At 42.5% G+C, this 17,993-nt stretch overlaps 1 protein-coding gene across 5 annotated transcripts in view; it reads right to left on the bottom strand.

Annotated features, from left to right (window-relative positions):
• The window catches only part of PRKDC (protein kinase, DNA-activated, catalytic subunit), a 165,401-nt gene that overhangs the window by 114,194 nt on the left and 33,214 nt on the right, over nucleotides 1-17,993 (bottom strand). For all 5 annotated transcript variants that reach the window (XM_037892647.2, XM_043539641.1, XM_037892649.2 and 2 more), the window contains 9 exons: nucleotides 17,733-17,852; nucleotides 17,142-17,301; nucleotides 16,132-16,238; nucleotides 7,546-7,636; nucleotides 6,142-6,305; nucleotides 5,126-5,278; nucleotides 3,503-3,610; nucleotides 1,671-1,897; nucleotides 1,013-1,107 (listed from right to left, as the gene is read on the bottom strand). In XM_037892647.2, coding sequence (XP_037748575.1) covers nucleotides 1,013-1,107; nucleotides 1,671-1,897; nucleotides 3,503-3,610; nucleotides 5,126-5,278; nucleotides 6,142-6,305; nucleotides 7,546-7,636; nucleotides 16,132-16,238; nucleotides 17,142-17,301; nucleotides 17,733-17,852 — 1,225 coding nt within the window. The remainder of the gene's footprint in view (nucleotides 1-1,012; nucleotides 1,108-1,670; nucleotides 1,898-3,502; nucleotides 3,611-5,125; nucleotides 5,279-6,141; nucleotides 6,306-7,545; nucleotides 7,637-16,131; nucleotides 16,239-17,141; nucleotides 17,302-17,732; nucleotides 17,853-17,993) is intronic.

Raw genomic sequence — 17,993 nt, 5'->3', positions numbered from 1 at the left:
CAGCAAACCATTGATAACTACTATTAGTATGTTCTCTCAACCAGTTGTGTAACCCCCTTACAGTTATTTCATCTAGGCCACATTTTCTTAGTTTACACATGAGTATCTCATATAGGACAGTGACAAAAGCCTTACTGAAGTCCAGATATATTACATCTACTATAAAACCCCCAGTCACTACATATCCTAACTCCCAGGCCTCTGCCACAAAATCATCTTTCCTACCCCCTGTATATATCATTTAGAGATAATTTCTTTGGCATATATGACTAACTCACACAGAGAAGGAGCTCATTCTTTTCCATATGAATGCTCCCATGGCCACTCCCAGTAAAATATCACATCCAAAATATTTTTCTTTGAAAGAAATAAAGAAAGATTTGTAAACAAGGTTTTAGTTTTACATTTTAACCATTATTAGTTGACAAAGGGCTATTGGAAAAAAGGCAAGTAAATATAATATAGGTTATTATTTAATATTGGGGAAGAGGTCATGAATTCTTCACACAACTCCCATTCCCAGAACCAAATGGGGGAGCGTAAGAGGGCTAGTGGCTGAGGGTACTGCTAAGTAGGTGGAGCCCTCTCCATCAATGCAGAAAAATACGTTTTTTGAGCCCCATATTTGTTACAAAATAGCTTTTAAACTCTAAAAACCATTGGGCTCCATTTTTACTTTGTGTAACTGTGGGACCAGGATACTTAAGTCAGAAGCATCGCTCAGTTTTTTTTGAAGTTTTGCTGTAAAACATCTGTAAAACTCTGATTTATTTTACATACAGATATAAAAATCCCACACATTTAAGAAATTGGCACAGAAACCCAATTGAATGAGGAGCCCTGAGAACGGAAAATAATTGATCCTCTGGTAAGAAGGGAACTGCACTGTAGTTTACCTACAACTTCAATGTCATGGCTTGGCTTAGTTAAGATTGTTTCATTAGCCATCTAAAAGGATGAGAGACCGGATGGTTTATTCATTCCATTTCACAATAAATCAGTTTCAACTCACCTAGTGACTTCTCATCTGTATGGGTCAAGGCCAGACTTTCCAAATACACAACCAATGCTTCAAACACAAATTGCTCTACGAGAGAATTTTCTTCCCTATAAAATGAGGAATAGAGTAAATATGCTAAAAAGCATGCATAGGAGTAACAATAGGCAAGTGAATATGAAACTCAAATATGAAACTTAGAAATAAGTTAAACAACACATTTCAAATTAACAAAGAAATATCCTATGCTTCTTAACACAGACTGCAAAAGTATTTTAGACCATTATCAGCAAAAGAGAAAATTACCTAGCCATCATTAAAAGTGGTACTTTATTTAAAAAAAAAAAAAAAAAAAAAAAAAAAAAAAAAAAACTTAACTTATCATTCTTATCTGGCTTTGGGACGAAAATTCGCCACCTCAGCCTCACTGCTCTCCACCCCACATAGAACCCAAATATTTAGGCTCTCTGTGGGTAAAGTCAATTTCCCTCACAGTATATAGTCTTAAGAGGTCTATTGATACAGCTTCTTTACATATTAATAGTCAGCATCAACCAACCTCAATGTAAGTGGATAAAAACCTGGGTTCTCTTCTCAAAATGTCTCTCTCCTCTAGTATATTAACATTGCTTATTTTAGTCTAGCTTAGCTACCGTTCAAGTTTTCAGCTCACCTAAATTCTCTATAGATGTTGTTAAAAGCAAGCGCAGCTCCCAGCCTCTTCAAAGCATTAGGGTGAAGAGCAAGGCTGTACAGTCGCTTGAAGAGTGACTTGGTGTTCACTGGACTTTTCTCCTGCTGTTGCGGCGTTGTCTGCTTAATGGACCATTTCATAAATTCTCTAACACACTGACCACAGAAGTCTCTCAAAGAGCTGTCAACAGGATCCACTATCCCATCCTGAAATTAAGGGCAGACTGTTTCATTACAAGAAGTAGAAGCTTCAAGGCTAGCATTGCTGTGGTTTTCTACTTCATACAAAAGCAGGTTTCTCCCTCCCCATTATAGGCCTACTTTCACTTTAGTGCCCAGATGAAAGGAGTCAACACCTGCAATATGTGAGAGAGAGAATAATGTAATATATAAAGTGAAGAACTGGACAGAATAAATGTCTGGGGAAAAAACTCCAACAATCTTCCAGGGTAGAGGGAAAAAATCTATGCCATTTGTTAGACTCTGTCTTATATTAAGGTTTATTTATTTATTAAGAAGTGCTCAGATTCTAAGGTAACAGGAATCTGATAAGAACCTAGAAAAATTAGATTAGACAGTCAGAACTAGGTTCTAAACTTGGTGCTATTAGAGGCTTGCTGTATCATTTTGGGCAAGTTAACTTCCAAGCCTCGGTCTTCCCATCTATAAGAAAAGGACAATATTTATCATAGCCGTCTCATAGGGGAGGTGAGATCTATTCAATTAATGTTTGTGAAGGGCTTTGAGAACCTCAGCTATAAGTGCTAAATATCATGTATTATTCCAGTGGATAAATATAAGAATAAGCATAAAGAAAAAATAATTCACAGTATAAATGGCTCAAAAAAAAAAAAAAAAGTTTGCGCGGGGGGGAGGGGAATTCGTGCATGTGAGTAAGCTTTTAGATTAAAAGTAAAATTCCCTACTGAAGTCATCCAGACACAATACCATTTGCTCAGTAAAAACTGACTTCCTGCATTAACACAGTACTTCACAGATCATCTACAAAGGGAAGGGATGTTGGTCCCCTTTTTTTATCTTTACAATATATAAAGGCAGCTGGAATTTTGTTTGTTTGGGGGCGAAAATAACTAAGTTTTTTTTCTCCTTGTAGTTTCTATTTGAAATTCAGAGTCTTGTCTACTCATTTTCCCCCTGGAAGTTTATGAACAACTGGAGAACTAATACAATGACATCACAGTATTAATGAAGTCTATCTTAAGAGCCGAGTGGAAAAAGGATATTTAACCAGACTATTTCTGGGTAGTATTTTTGTTTAATACCTATTTCAGCTGAATACCAAAGAAATGGGAGAAAGTTCTTTTGGTTAAAAATTCCATTCACCTGACCACTGTGATAACCTTAATTGATCAGTATGGTGCAAAAAGTAAACTTTTGCCTGAATAATAGCTGCAGAAAACTTTCAAACAGGTTATACAAAATGGTATTTTAGTACTTTCTTGTACACGCTGATCACAAAAAGGATAGCTAGGATCTTTCCAAGATTAACAATATGCTTGCTAATTTTTAAGATACTTGACTTATTTAGAGATTGTCAAGTGAAAAAAAAAGATGAAGGATTCACAGGAGTGTAAAGCCCAACATAAAAGTAAATAATAATGAATAAAGATGGCCTGTGGAGGAAAGTAATAAATTGGATTTCTTCTTTACATGAGAGGAAGGTTTGTAAAATGTGTATATTTGTTGTTAGAGCTCCTTTAGCAGATCATACTTTACTTTTTAAAAGACGTCACACACGAATAATAAATAAAACAACAACAACAACAATAAAAAGAGAAACCAACTTCCTACCAGAATAGTTTCCAGCAATGCTACTGTGTCCTGACTTTCAAATTTTTTGTTGTTGGTGAACCAGTGAATCAATTCAATGACTAGAAGCTCATACAACTGCCTTGTTACCTGAAGAGATGAAAACCACCACCCAATAGGTTAAAACATATATTTATATTCTAGCTTGTTTTCATGTGACAATGAAAAAAAAAATTTATTTATTTATTTTTTAAAAAAGGAGGAGTCCGTAAAGTGAATGAGTGAAAAGCCAGTAACTTCATAATTATAGGTCCACATATCCAACAGCAAGGATTAAAAGCAGCATTTGACTTGGAATCATCTAGACTGTTCTCCCTTTTCAGGTCCTCAAAGCCAAGAGCTCACCAAGCTCACTCTCACTCACATCGTACATCACAACCGCAACCTTCTGGTTGACACTGGTGCATACAACCAGACTTTGAAAGGAAGGCAGGTAGGTAGAGCAGTATATTTGGTTTTTAAACCATACTCAGTTTGGGGGGTTTTTTAGCATCTTTTTACCCTTACTATTTAATATGTTGTTGGATTTTAACACTTACTTGAAGGTAAATTACCACCAAATATTGACATCTTGACAGAAAAGAGCATTTAAAGAACTTAAATGTGCCAAATTCAACTTTGATGTAATTAATGTATTTCCTTCAAGGTTGAATTTAGCCCAATGTCTGCAAAGAGGGTTCTACTTCAATTGGTATAGTCATTTCCTACATATTTTTCAAAATGCAAAGTCTATTTGATCTCAGTCTCACACAGACTGAGGACGCCATATGGGCCCCATGCACACTAACTTCAGACTTGCACTGCTGTAATTGGGCACATCACCACTGACTTCAGTGGAGCTGTACCCACACTTACACCAGCAAATAGTTAGACTTGATGTCTAAATCTTTTTATTTTGGTGCACTGGAAGAGAAACTCAGCTGGTGGGTCTTAAGACATAATTCCTTTATAGGATGAAACATTTCAGAATTTGAAAAACCTTATATGTTCAGTTATTTTAAACTGTGTGAGACTCAGCTTCCCATCTGTAAAATGAGGATGATAATACCTTCCTACAAGGGATGGGAGGGTTAATATGCTTTGCGATCTTTGTCTGGAAGGTGTTATAGAAGCACACAGAATTATGTACATCATCATCTCCAGATACCAAATATCACAAATTGTGCCTCATGTATTTTTTCTCTGGAGCACGGCAGCTGTACATTAACTGTGTATTTGGAATGATTAATTCCCCCCTCCCAAAATTAACTTATTTTGCTATAGAAATCAAGAACTCACACTTTGGAAAACTCTTGGAATGAATCAGAGAAGACTGTTCTTTAAATGATACTCTTGTGAATTAACCTGGCTTGAAGTCCATCACTGGACTTTTCTAGGAGGCTTTTGTCTTCCACTTTGGAAGCTTGGGGGATAAGGATCTTAGTACACAAAAAGTATTTATTTTAAAAAAAAAAGGCAGCAGCATGTGCCATAATATTTTATATCATGTAATAAATGTATTCCAAAATTTTGATGCTTTTAACCAAGCTATAAAGGAATTTTCTAAGATATAACAGTACAAAGTGTGAGTTTCAGTAGGAGACACAAACAAATAAATGTATTTACCTGGTCTACATCGCAGGCAAGCCGAAGCAGTACAGGAAATATTCGTTTATACAGCTGATACATGGGTGGGGAACCTGGATGTCCATCTGGCATTTGAGATGCCTTCCCCAACATGTACATAACTATGCTATGCAAGAGCTCACATGCTGCAACCTGCAATAAAAGTTTGATCAGCCTTTTTTGTTATGTACCAGTTACTTATACAAGAAAGGAATGGGGGCGGGGGAAATTCTTATCACTAATGAATGTTAATGAACTGGTTTTGATCTATACTGTATCCTCATCTTAGCAACAAATACTGCACTAAGAAGTACTTCAATACTGTGCTCACAAAGTAATTCAGATACTAATACAGTTTTTCATAGCAAGTTATTGCCTCCCATTTCATTGTGCACAACTGGGGTTTTTGCTTTTGTTTTTTATGTTTTTGTAAAAGATACGCTCTAGGAATTATTTTGGGGAAGTTCTATGGCCTGTGTGTTATACAGCAGGTCAGGCTAAATTGTCACAATGGTCCCTTCTGGCCGTGGAATCTATGACCTGGAGAAAACACATTATTGAAAACCATTCATAGCCTTTCATTGCTAGACCACTACTGGCCTCGTCTTTCTTTGGAAACCATGATCCCAACCCAGCAAAGAATTTAAGCATGTCCTTAAATACTTTCCTGCACTAGTGCCAATGGATAAGGAAAATACAAGCTTGCTTACTATGCCAGGGAAGGAGGCCACATAACACACACACAAAAAAAAAAAAGCTCTCTCTAAACCCTCATTTTCACTACAAGTCTAACCATGGAAGCACATGGCTGTACAGTACAGTTCAAAGGATCTATGTTCTATAACTTTTTAGTTTATAGCGTGGAGAGCAACATGATTATAGAGCTGCATCAAGGAACCATGTTACAGTCTAGGATTTAGTCAAAAACAGAACAGTCTTCAGAAAGGAAGTAGATCTTTTACAAGCATTAGCTGACAATTATTTAATAATGAAAACAAACACAAAAATGGCAATACTTTAGTTTGCCTGTCGCTAGCAGATAGAGCTAATTCAGTCACACGAGGCAAGAACAAATCCAGGTAGATGACTGGCTTCATGTCTGCAAAGGGTACAGCAAAGCTTAGGCGCTTCTCAGTGTCCCAGGACACAAATTTCTTCATCATTTCTTCTGCAGAAGCAGCTAGTATATTAGGAAGAGAGCAAAACAAAAATAAGCTTTATGCTATGCAACTAACCAGATAATAAAAATCAAAACACAAGTCATAAAGCACTGAGATTTTCAGGCATTTTGATAGAGTTGTTTGACTAACCCCGCCAACTTCAAACAACGGGTGCATCAAAGTACCCAGCTAATCAAGGTACTTGTCAGAATAATGGTGGTCTCACTTTCACAGAAAAACAGCTTCACTGTCACTTGAAGAGTAATTGCTGTCAACTTGTCACAAGACAGCATTGCTATCCAACTCCAACAGAGGTAATTTCAGAGTAGTTTATAAATTTGGAACATATTGGAACATGCTTGTTTCAGAACACTTCTCTCAAAAGTCCAATATGGATTTTTTTTGGTCTGCTACTGTTACAAGCAACACTTAGAGGTGGGATTCTACAAATTGGATCCAGGCAGGAAGACTCTTGGAAATGCACAGAAACTCACTAATTTCAAACAGGACTCAGTGTGAGTACAGGGTCTAAACAAGTGGATCCAGTTACAAGATATGACGCTAAAATGTCTAAAATTAAAAGAGAAAATGATAGTTAACCTGGGGAGCAGAAGGGGTAAATGGGAGGCGGCAAAAACTGAGTCCGACTTCACTTTGTACAGTCAGTTTCAGACTTTTCCATTAATAGTCATCAAAGGGACCAATCCCGTGTATAAAGTGAAGTATATGTGTAAGGCTTTGCATGATTGGGGGCTAAGTGACCTTTTCGGGTATGTCTACACTGCAAGCTGAGAGGTGTAATTCCCAGCTCAAATAAACAAAAATGCACTAGCTCTGCTCAAGCTAATGTATTAAAAATAGCAACATGGCCATGGTGGCTTCAGCTAGCCACCAAGTACAACCCTGACTGAGGTCCTAGATACATACTCAGGTGGCTAGCCCAAGCCACCACCTGTACTGCCGCAACCACGCTGCTATTTTTAGCATGCTAGCTTGAGCAGAGATAGTGCATGTATGTCTACTCAAGCTGGGAATGGCACTCCCAGCTGCAGTGCAGACACACACTTATCATTCCATAATAGGTTTTACTTTCTTCTTGTGAACTGGAAAGCTTAACAAAATAGAACCAGCCTACTAAAATAGTGTTTTATTTGGTAAGGTCACCTTATTTCATAAAAGGATAACATTTATGAACCTGCACTTAAAGTCAGTTGTAAACGAGAGAGAGCATAAAAGTGTTTAATATTTTTCGACACTCACCTGTAACTAAATTTCGATTGATCTGCCCTCCCAAAGATCCAAGAAGCCGAACCACTCTAGTTCTTACAGCTTCCAAGGACAGGTCTTCTTCCTGGATAATTCAGAACTTCATTAGAAAAGTGAAGAGACAGTGGGGCTACACATGCATGTGTGTAACTTTACAAATATAAGTGGATACAGGATTAGGGTCTTAATTAGTAAATTCCTGTCCACAAAGTTAAAACAGTTGGGGGCGGGGGAGGAATTCTTGCCTCAGTAAGAGACAGAAGCACTGGAAAACATTTTATATATATTTTTATCTGGCTCCATATGCAGTTCCTCTCCCTAGTTAGATTGACTCTGAAGGCATCAAAACAGTCACCATATTTTGTGACACTTCAGTGGCAATTTCTGCAGGAAAGGTAAAATAATTTTGTGGCACATTTGTCTCTGTTCTGCACAGGAATATCACATGACTACAGAATACAATGTTGGGTGCAGAATTTCACAAAATCAAAACGCTTAAGGTAAAGATTTTTTTAAAAATAGGGGCTTAAAGTAAGGCTCCTAAATCCATATTTAGGCATATGCTTGATTTTCAGAAGTGCTGAGTATCCAGCAGCCAACAATGATGTAAATTAATTTAATGTATAAACTAGCTGGCTTTGTTCATAAACTACTGGATTTGACACTGTCTGCACAAATAGAAAGACAAAGCGGATGAGGGAATATCTTTTATTGGACCAACTTCTGTTGGTGAGTGACCAGCTTTTGAGCGACAGAGAATAGTAAAACATATTACCTCACTCACCTTGTCTCTCTAATACCCTGGGACTGACATGGGTACAACACTGCATACACAACTAGGATTAGCTATTGTTTACCTGCTTAAAACTGTCTCCTTCCAGGTAGTTTATAAATTAAATTACCCAAATTAAATTACATATAAATTAAACTATGCCACTGTTTTCTAAAGAGAGAGAGAAGCCCCTGGGTTGGATGAGTGATATGCCTGACTTTCATGGAGTTTCAATTACGTTTTGGATGGGATACAAAAATTTCCACAAAGTACCATTCAGAACCACTATAAAACCAGATTCTGATTTTAGTGTGGCTTGAATACCAGTCAGGAAAATATCAGATACTTCTTCTGAGCAAGGCCTCATGTACTCTGCAGCAAACAGGATGTAAATCAGCAGCAGTCTGGTGGATGTTCTGGAAATTCTGAAATAGTTTTTATTACATAGGGCTTTTTAAAAATTTTACTGAAATACATATAAAGTTAAGCACCACAATCAATTAACTAACCCCTGCATTATTCATGTGATATTCAATTCCAATTATTTCATACTGTTGCACATTTTCAATATACCACAGATCATCAGGTTTATGTTTCAGAGTTAATACCTCACTGAGATGAGTGGGACAGTTCACCTCTCAGTGCTACTGTGAAGGGCCCATGTTTGGTCCATCCACCTGCAAACAGTCAGGGCACACCCTGACCGTTGTGAGGAGCAACACATTGCTCCGTCCAAGGACGAGGACCAGATATGAACCCTGGGAACTTGATTAAAGGTGGGAACTTGATTAAAGGACAGTAATCGTGGGAAGCTTCCTTGGCTTGGCCTTAAGGCCTGAGAATTAGGAATGTAGTAGATAGAGGCTGAAAAACAAGAATATTAATCAATGTCATGCATTCCTTTGCGGTGAAAGTAGGTAATGTGCAGGGGGGAGAAATATAATAAAGGAGAAGGTGGAAAGCTGACAGGCAGCAGCCCATTTCAGCTGACCAGCTTGCTTGCTTGAATAAATCTGTGTTCTGTCTCATCATTGAACCGCCACAACTGGCGCCCAAACGTGGGGCCCTCAGCACTCACCTCGCCCGGCAAGGGTTTCAGACGCGTCACTCATCCACTTCATGGATCCCGGTGAGTATTTTTCGTTGTGGTAAGTATGGGAAGCTCCCTCTCTGCTTTGCAAGTGCAACATCGCACTGAGCTACAGTATTTGCTGCGTAAGGCTCAGCATGTCTGCCCCACTCGAGAACTCACTCTCCTGTTACAGGAGGTGAGTGCCCAGTGCCCGTGGTACCCTGAAGCCGGAACCCTTAAGCTAGCGGACTGGGAGCGTTTGGGCCAGACATTGCATGAAGAACCTCGGGCGCCCGTGCAGGCTCTACATGCCTGGCACCTCTGCCACGATGCGATACAGCGTGTCGCCTCGGACAGGCCCTCCGTCGCGAGGCTGGTGATCTCGCCACGCCCGTCGGCTCCTGCAGTGTGTCGCCTCGGAAGAACGACACAGTGTGTCGCCTCGGAAGAACCTTCTCTCGCGCCAATAGAGGGACTGCCAATTCCGCCACCGCCGTCGGCTCCTGCAGCCATCCCTCTCCCTGCTTCGCCCCCAGTGCCTTTTTTACCACCGCCTCCCTTACCTTCCCCGCCAGAGCCGGTGTGTGATTACCCTCCCCCCCTAGGACCCCATGCTTCGGGGCCCCCCACGGGGTCGTCTGCATCTGCTCAGAGGCTTTCGCTGGTGCAACAAATGGTTCACGCAGCGAAGTCTCGCTCAGATCTTACAGCAGAGGAGCTGGCTGAGCTGGTCTCAGTTTGTCCGGTGACCTGGCAGAATGACGACCAGGGCAACCCGGTTGGAACCTGGGTTACATTGCCTTACTCGGTGGTTAGAGAGGTAAAGAAGGCGATTCGCGAGTTCGGTCTGACTAGCACGTTTGTGCGTGGTCTCATTGAAGGGCTAGGTAGTGGGTACTCCTTGATCCCTGAAGATTGGAAGGCGCTGTTGCGCATGATGTTGTCACCCAGTCAGTATGTTATTTGGGTCAGTGAGTATTGACAGGAGGCGGACCGTCAGGCCCAGATTCATAGAGCAGCAGGTGTTAATGTTATTTATGAGCAATTGGCAGGGGAGGGACAGTTTGCTACCGTTGAGCAGCAGACCCAACTCCCTCAGGTCTTCTTCCCTATCATTTCCACCTGCGCCCAGCATGCTTTCCGGAGGGTCCCGGATTCAGGCAAGCCTACAAAAAGCTTTGTCAGTATCCGTCAGGGTGCATCAGAGTCCTTTCTGGATTTTACCAACAGATTGCAGGAGGCTATCCTCCGACAGGTGGATAATGCTGTGGCCGCTCAGGAGATCCTGTTAAAATTGGCGGTTGAGAATGCGAATGAGGATTGCCGCCGTGCTCTCCAGACGGCGCAAGTCTCTGGCATTTTAGAGCTCTCAGACATGCTACGGGCGTGCCAGAACATCGGCACACAAGCCCATAAGGCTGGAGTTCTGGCTGCCGCCCTGAGAAAAACCGGGAGGGCAGGGAAGCGTTGTTACCGCTGTGGTAAGGAAGGTCACTTTCAGCGGGAGTGCCGCTCAAAGGCACCCGCTCGACCCTCAAAGAAGTGCCCCAAGTGTGGGAAGGGCTATCACTGGGCTAATCAGTGTCGTAGCGGGTCGGGAAACCGCACGACGGGTTCCCCCCGAACCCAGGGCCAAACGGGGGTGTTTCCCACTCAGACAACCGTTCCTCTGCCTTAAAATCCATAGACTCTATGAGGGCGGCGACTGCTGGAAGTGCAGGGCTTGATTTGATCATGCAGGAGGACACTGATTTTCGGCTGCCAGGGGAGGTCTGCGCCATACCTACTCAGGTGACGGGACCTCTCCCTGCCGGCTTTGTGGGTCTCGTTCTCCCTCGCTCTCATGCTGGGAAACAGGGCTTTTTTGTCATCCCCGGAGTCATTGATGCCGACTACACCGGCATTATTAAGGTTCAGGTGTGGACTCATCTTCCACAGTCGCTCCCGCGTGGACGGTCAATTGCACAATTGATTTTAGTCCCCTATCAGGTGCCAGCTGCCGAGGATCGAACTCGGGGCGGAGGCGGCTTTGGATCAATGTTGTCTCACTCGCCGTCTCACAGCACGTCCTCTCCACTTGTTGCTCTGACAATGTCAGTCCGCCCCTCGAAACCTCAGTTAACACTTCTCTTAAATGATGTTCCCTTCACAGGGCTGGTGGACACTGGAGCTGACGTTACGGTGATTCGTGATCCGGAGTGGCCGGTTAGTTGGCCTATGGTTCCTTCTAAAGAGTTGTGGGGGATCGGGGGTAGTAAACCCGGGCGACAGAGTTTGTCTTGGGTCACGGTCTCTAAACCGGGAGGCCGTGCCCTTGCTACTATCCGCCCTTTTGTGCTCCCTGTCCACCTCAATATTTGGGGCCGTGATTTACTTACAAAGCTGGACACCACCCTCGATATTAATATCTGATGGCTCAAAACCCTCCCTCACCCACATTGCCCTCCGCATTACCCTTGGTATGGCAATCCTTAGAGCCCGTCTGGATTGACCAGTGGCCCCTCCCTCTAGAAAAGCTGAAAGTGCTTCATTCGCTTGTGCAGCAGCATTTGCAGGCACAGCGCTTGGAGTGCTCTACTAGTCCCTGGAACACCCCGGTGTTCGTTATTAGGAAAAAATCTGGTGCTTGGCGGCTGTTACATGATTTAAGGGAAATAAATAAACGCATCCAACCTATGGGCCCCTTGCAGTTTGGCTTACCAAATCCAAATTTAATTCCTCAAACCGATCAGCTCTGTGTGTTAGATTTAAAAGATTGTTTTTTCACCATCCCCCTTTGCCCACAAGATCGCGAAAAATTCGCGTTTACGGTGCCACAATATAATAATCAGCAACCCTCTCAAAGATATCAGTGGAAGGTCTTACCCCAGGGAATGCAAAATAGTCCAACCTTGTGTCAGCTTTTTGTGGATCGGGCCCTCACCCCTTTCCGTGCCCGGTACCCTACGCTAAAGGTCTACCATTATATGGATGACATTTTGCTTAGTGGTCCCCAGGTCACGGAACAACAGATTGAATCTTTGTCTCAAATTCTCGGCCAAAATGGCCTGTTGGTGGCACCAGAAAAAATCCAACGCTCTTATCCCTACCACTACCTCGGCCATAAGGTTTTACAAACCTATGCTGCTCCGGTTCGTCCGGCACTAACTCTACCTCAACCCCTAACCCTTGTTAAATTACAACAGATTTTGGGTCATTTAAATTGGATTCGGCCCTATTTTCGTCTCCCCACCTCAATGCTGCAGCCGTTGTTCGACCTCCTACGTGGAGCCCGAGCACCGGGTGCAGTTATTGCCATCACTGAAGAGCACATTGCCTGCATTCGACAAATTAATGCAGCATTGAGTCAGCAGTTTGTGGACAGACCCCCTGAGGTCCGTCCCCTACGGTTGATTCTTCTTGCCACCCCTCATACGCCCACTGCGGCTCTGTTTGTACCCCGTACGAATACAGCCGTCTCTATCATAGAGTGGCTGTACCTCTCCTCCACTCCTCCTCGGAATATTTACCCCTATCTAGATGCCCTGTCTGATCTTGTTCGTAAAGCCCGCCACCGTGCAGTGCAACTCACTGGCACTGATTTAGTTGATATTGTGTTCCCCTTGTCCCGTAGTGAATTTGATTCCTTGTGCCACACCTCTTTGGCTTGGCAGGTTGCTCTTTGTGATTATGTGGGAGAAATTTCTTATAACCCCCCAAAAGATCCTCGGTTGGTAATTACCCAAAAGGTGCCTCTAATTGTTCATCGTCTTAGCCACTCTCAACCCATTGTTTCTGCTGTTACTCTTTTTACTGATGGCTCTTCACATCGAGGTGTAGTCACCTATCAATCCGGTGACCCCCCTCGCTGGCATTCTCGTTTTACACTGCCTCAGCGTTCCGCGCAGCGCTCGGAACTGGCTGCTGTTATTTTGGCCTTTCAACTTTTTGCTGATTGTCCCTTTAATTTAATTGTGGACACCCATTATGTTTATCAAGTGATTGATCATTTACCCCTTGCCCTCATTACCCCTCAGGTCGATGCGGACCTCCTTCGCCTATTTTTGTCTTTGCAATATCTTATCTCCACTCGTAATTTTCCTTATTTTGTTGCTCACATTCGCAGTCATACCCCTTTGCCTGGGTCACTCACTGAGGGCAATGCGCGCGCCGATCGCGCGCTACGTGGTCAGGTAAATTCTCTTTTTTCTGACCCCATTGAAAGCCATGCCTTTTTTCATCAGTCTGCCTCAGTTTTGGCCCGGCAGTTTCACATTCCTACTGATCATGCACGTTCCATTGTTCGTTCCTGCCCCCACTGTGCCGCTGCTGCCCCTACCTTTTCTTATGCCGTTAACCCCAGAGGTACCGCAGCGAATCAGTTGTGGCAAATGGATGTCACTCACGTGCCACAATTCCGCCCCTATTCCTTTTTACATGTTTCTGTTGACACTTATTCAGGATTTCTCTGGGCAACCCCACAGCGTGGGGAAGCCACTGCCAAAGTGATTCACCATTTGCTAGCCTGTTTTTCTGTTATGGGTCGCCCAAGCCAGATTAAAACAGATAACGCCCCAGCCTACTGCTCCACAGCCCTCTCCACCTTTTGTGCCCGATGGGACGTCCGTCTTAAACACGGGATCCCTTATAATTCCACGGGCCAAGCCATTGTTGAACGTGCCAATCGCACGCTCAAAACCTTGCTTGATAAACAATTAAAACAAGGGGAGCTGCGTCTCCGAACCTTAGGAGACATTCAACAACAAATGCATATCCTTTTGTTTACTTTAAATAACTTAACGCTGAACGCAGATCAGCAGACCCCCGCGGATCGGCATTTTCACAAATCTGAGGTACTGGAAAGACCGCGTGTCTTTTACCGTCAGCTGCCTGATCCGCAGTGGCTGGGCCCAGTACCTCTAATCACTTGGGGTCGGGGATATGCTGCGGTGTCTCTCCCTGCAGGACCGTTGTGGGTTCCAGCCCGGTGTGTGCGACCGGCACTGAAACAGCATGGCATGGCGCCAGGGGCTGCCAAACCCCATACCGGAGTTTCAGCTGACCTTGGAGGAGAACGCGGTGCCTCCCGGGTCAACAACGGCGGGACGGAAACGGAAGAGGCGTAGCGCCCCAAGCCAGCCCGTGACATGGGGAGCAGTAAAAGCATTGGTCGCGGCGGCTCAACGAAGACTGGCAGCAAACCAACAGCCAGAGACTCCTGAGACTTTGTTTGTGGCGATTCTCGCCCAAATCACTGCTAATTCTGTACTGATTGTATGCTTTTTGTGCCTGCTGTTTCCTGTGGGGGTTGGCTCGGAAGCGCTTCCCCCGTTACGGGCCCGAATGACGTATAACATATGGGAAAGATTGGCTTCAATAGCAAATGTTACCCACTTTTGTTTGTCTAATTCTGTAGAAGCCGGAGAATTGTTAGGTACATGCCTTATTCCAGTATGTCATCACCCTGAGGAGATAGGGAATGAGACGATGCTCGCTGCTTACGCGAATCTCTCTTCCCAGTACTCTGGCATGGCTAATTGGGGCCCGGCCTACTATACCTTGCCTCACACGGCTATATCCCTCCACACATCGTACCCGGCCGGGGCCAATGATGTCACCTGTGCGCGTGTGGTTAACTGCACTAGTACAAGCCATCTCTAGGCTGGCTGCGACAACTTTTTGGTTATGCTGTGTTTATAATCATTGGGCTTATTTTTTGCTGCTGCTGTGTACAATGTATTCCCTCTTTGCTAAGGCTTTGTAGAGATACGCCCTGGCAAGCTCCCCGAGTTATGTCCTTGTCTGTTTGGGAGTTAAATTGCTCGCAAAAGCAAATTGACGGCTCCCATGAGAGGGCCGAGTATAATTAAACAAAAAGGGGGAGATGAAGGGCCCATGTTTGGTCCATCCACCTGCAAACAGTCAGGGCACACCCTGACCGTTGTGAGGAGCAACACATTGCTCCGTCCAAGGACGAGGACCAGATATGAACCCTGGGAACTTGATTAAAGGTGGGAACTTGATTAAAGGACAGTAATCGTGGGAAGCTTCCTTGGCTTGGCCTTAAGGCCTGAGAATTAGGAATGTAGTAGATAGAGGCTGAAAAACAAGAATATTAATCAATGTCATGCATTCCTTTGCGGTGAAAGTAGGTAATGTGCAGGGGGGAGAAATATAATAAAGGAGAAGGTGGAAAGCTGACAGGCAGCAGCCCATTTCAGCTGACCAGCTTGCTTGCTTGAATAAATCTGTGTTCTGTCTCATCATTGAACCGCCACACTACTGTTCCTGGTTATCCGCAGATTTAGGAAGACAATTCTGCATCAATCTGTACCCAAGATTTACTCTGCAATTGTACAGGCCAGAAACAGATTTTCAAAAATAAAAGCTTAAACTCTTGAGCCCAATTCTGTGGCAAGAAGTGATTTCCACAATCAAGGGATCCACAGGGCCCTGTTCACAAGCCTATATGTGCAGCATCTGATGTTGGAAGGCATCTGACAACATCAGTTTATTCAACATGTCAGTCAGGCCTCATATTATATACAAGAAAAAAATACATGAAACGTCACTAAGAAAAATGAGAGAATTCATGGTTACATGCTGTTACTGCCAGCAAATAAATGATTCACTCTGATTTAAGATATAAACAGTGTATTTTCACATCTACTTCTGAAAAGATATAATACTCTTTGGTTTTGAAAGCTGAGCAGAACAGAAGTGTTAATGTCGTTTCAATAGAGAAAGAAGGATTTACCAATGAAAGGGTCTTTGCTTTTTTCAGACGTTGTATCACAACTTTGTTAAATCCTTTCTGGGCTGCACGAGAAAGCTTCCTCACTTCCCAATTATTCTGGGATTCATCTGATCAAAAAGAAGCAGCTTATTAATGCCCATATACTGTAATGTATACTGCCCATATACTCAAATCCACTGAATTTATTCTCTTAAAAGTGATTTTGCAAAAAATTAAGTTCCTTTTCAGATATCAGACATGGAAAAACTCTTCATGTTACGGAACCAACTTTAAGCTGACTCAAAGGAAACTTACCACCAGAAAAGAGACAAGAGGACTATTGTCATCAACCATTGGGAGCATGGGTGAACTGAAGACAGGACTTGCTTGAACTTGTGAGGTGCACAGAGAAGGGCAATAGCCATTCTCTAACACAAAGCTTCCCCCCCAAGGCAATTTACAGGGTGGCACAAGATTGGCCATGAAGAGGCTCTGCTAATTTTTCAGAAATTATTATTACACAACAGCTAATTGAGGTGTCAGTAGAGGTAAAATTTCACTATCCAATATGGGCCTTTTACTTGAGCACTGAAAAAGCCAGTTATTATAGCTGGAAGTGAAAACCAGTAACTGGGGTTATTGCCCACTCACGGGTACACAGAACTCCCACTAACATCACAAAACTTACCACAATAAACTAGGGGTAATACAACAGTTATTGTCCTGTTAGCTACTGCTGAAAACAATATGAAGGATGACGCAAATAAACTGATACCATTTGCTATTGTTGGGATTCTACTTGCAGCAGTCACTGATCTCTCAGTTTAAAAAAAAAAAGCAGCACAATTCTTGTTTGTAGAAGAATCTCCTAATATTCCACATGCAAGAGTTTCTACAATAAGCTGCAAGTATCCTACATCCGCACCCTCACGCTCTACTGAATTTTTTATTATATTATACTTGAATATATTAAAGCTTGCAAATGCCCCCAACTCTATATTTCTATACTATCAATGTTTTCTACTACATACCTGCCAATCCAGTGGTTTTCAAATAGCCATCGAAGAGAGGAAGGACATCCTTGTAGTAAGGCTGTATTATATGTTTGGGAATGCGAGCTGACCAGTCTTCCAGGGCATCCAGCCCCACATCAGCCATTGGGGTATAGCTGAGGCCCAGCTTAAATGCACTCTACATATTAAGCCAACAAAGCTATTAAATATTTTGGGAATCAATACTAAGATTTAAAGAAAAGATACCTTTATGAGTAAATTATAACACAATAAATTATAATGTCCTTTTATATCTTTAGTTCCTTAAGAGCTGACATGCTAATGTACCAAACATTTATTTTACTACATTACAACATTGGAACTCCTTTGCATGATCACAACCTTCAGGTGGAGCTGCAAACATCACGTTTTAGCCATACAAATTTACCAGCTCACACAAAAGGGTCAATGACCCAACTTTTTATCAATGATGATGCTAGTGCAAAAGTGAAAGAGATTTCTTACCTGTCCGTCAAAAAAAAAAATCATATACAATTACAAAGTTTTGCAAGAGTGATTTTAAAAACAAAAGCCAACAAAGAATGTTAACTATACATCACACTGACCCACCTGCAATGCAGGAATGTATGCTTTGATATCAAGCATGATGATGTCATGTGGTAAGGAGAGTACAAAGGTCAGACATGATGCTAACAACTCGTCTTTGTACTGTTTCATTTTTGCTGTTACCTAAAATTCAGAAATGTAACAATAATAATTGAGCAGATCATTTGTTTAGTTGGTAAATAAAACCTTAAAAGGATCTTGAAAGTGTTGGCTTTATCACTATATGTTGCTATATAATTCATATACCACAGGAATCTTGCTTAG

Source organism: Chelonia mydas, chromosome 2 (assembly GCF_015237465.2).
Source record: "Chelonia mydas isolate rCheMyd1 chromosome 2, rCheMyd1.pri.v2, whole genome shotgun sequence".
Taxonomy (NCBI): domain Eukaryota; kingdom Metazoa; phylum Chordata; order Testudines; family Cheloniidae; genus Chelonia; species Chelonia mydas.
This window is presented reverse-complemented; position numbering and strand designations above follow the sequence as displayed.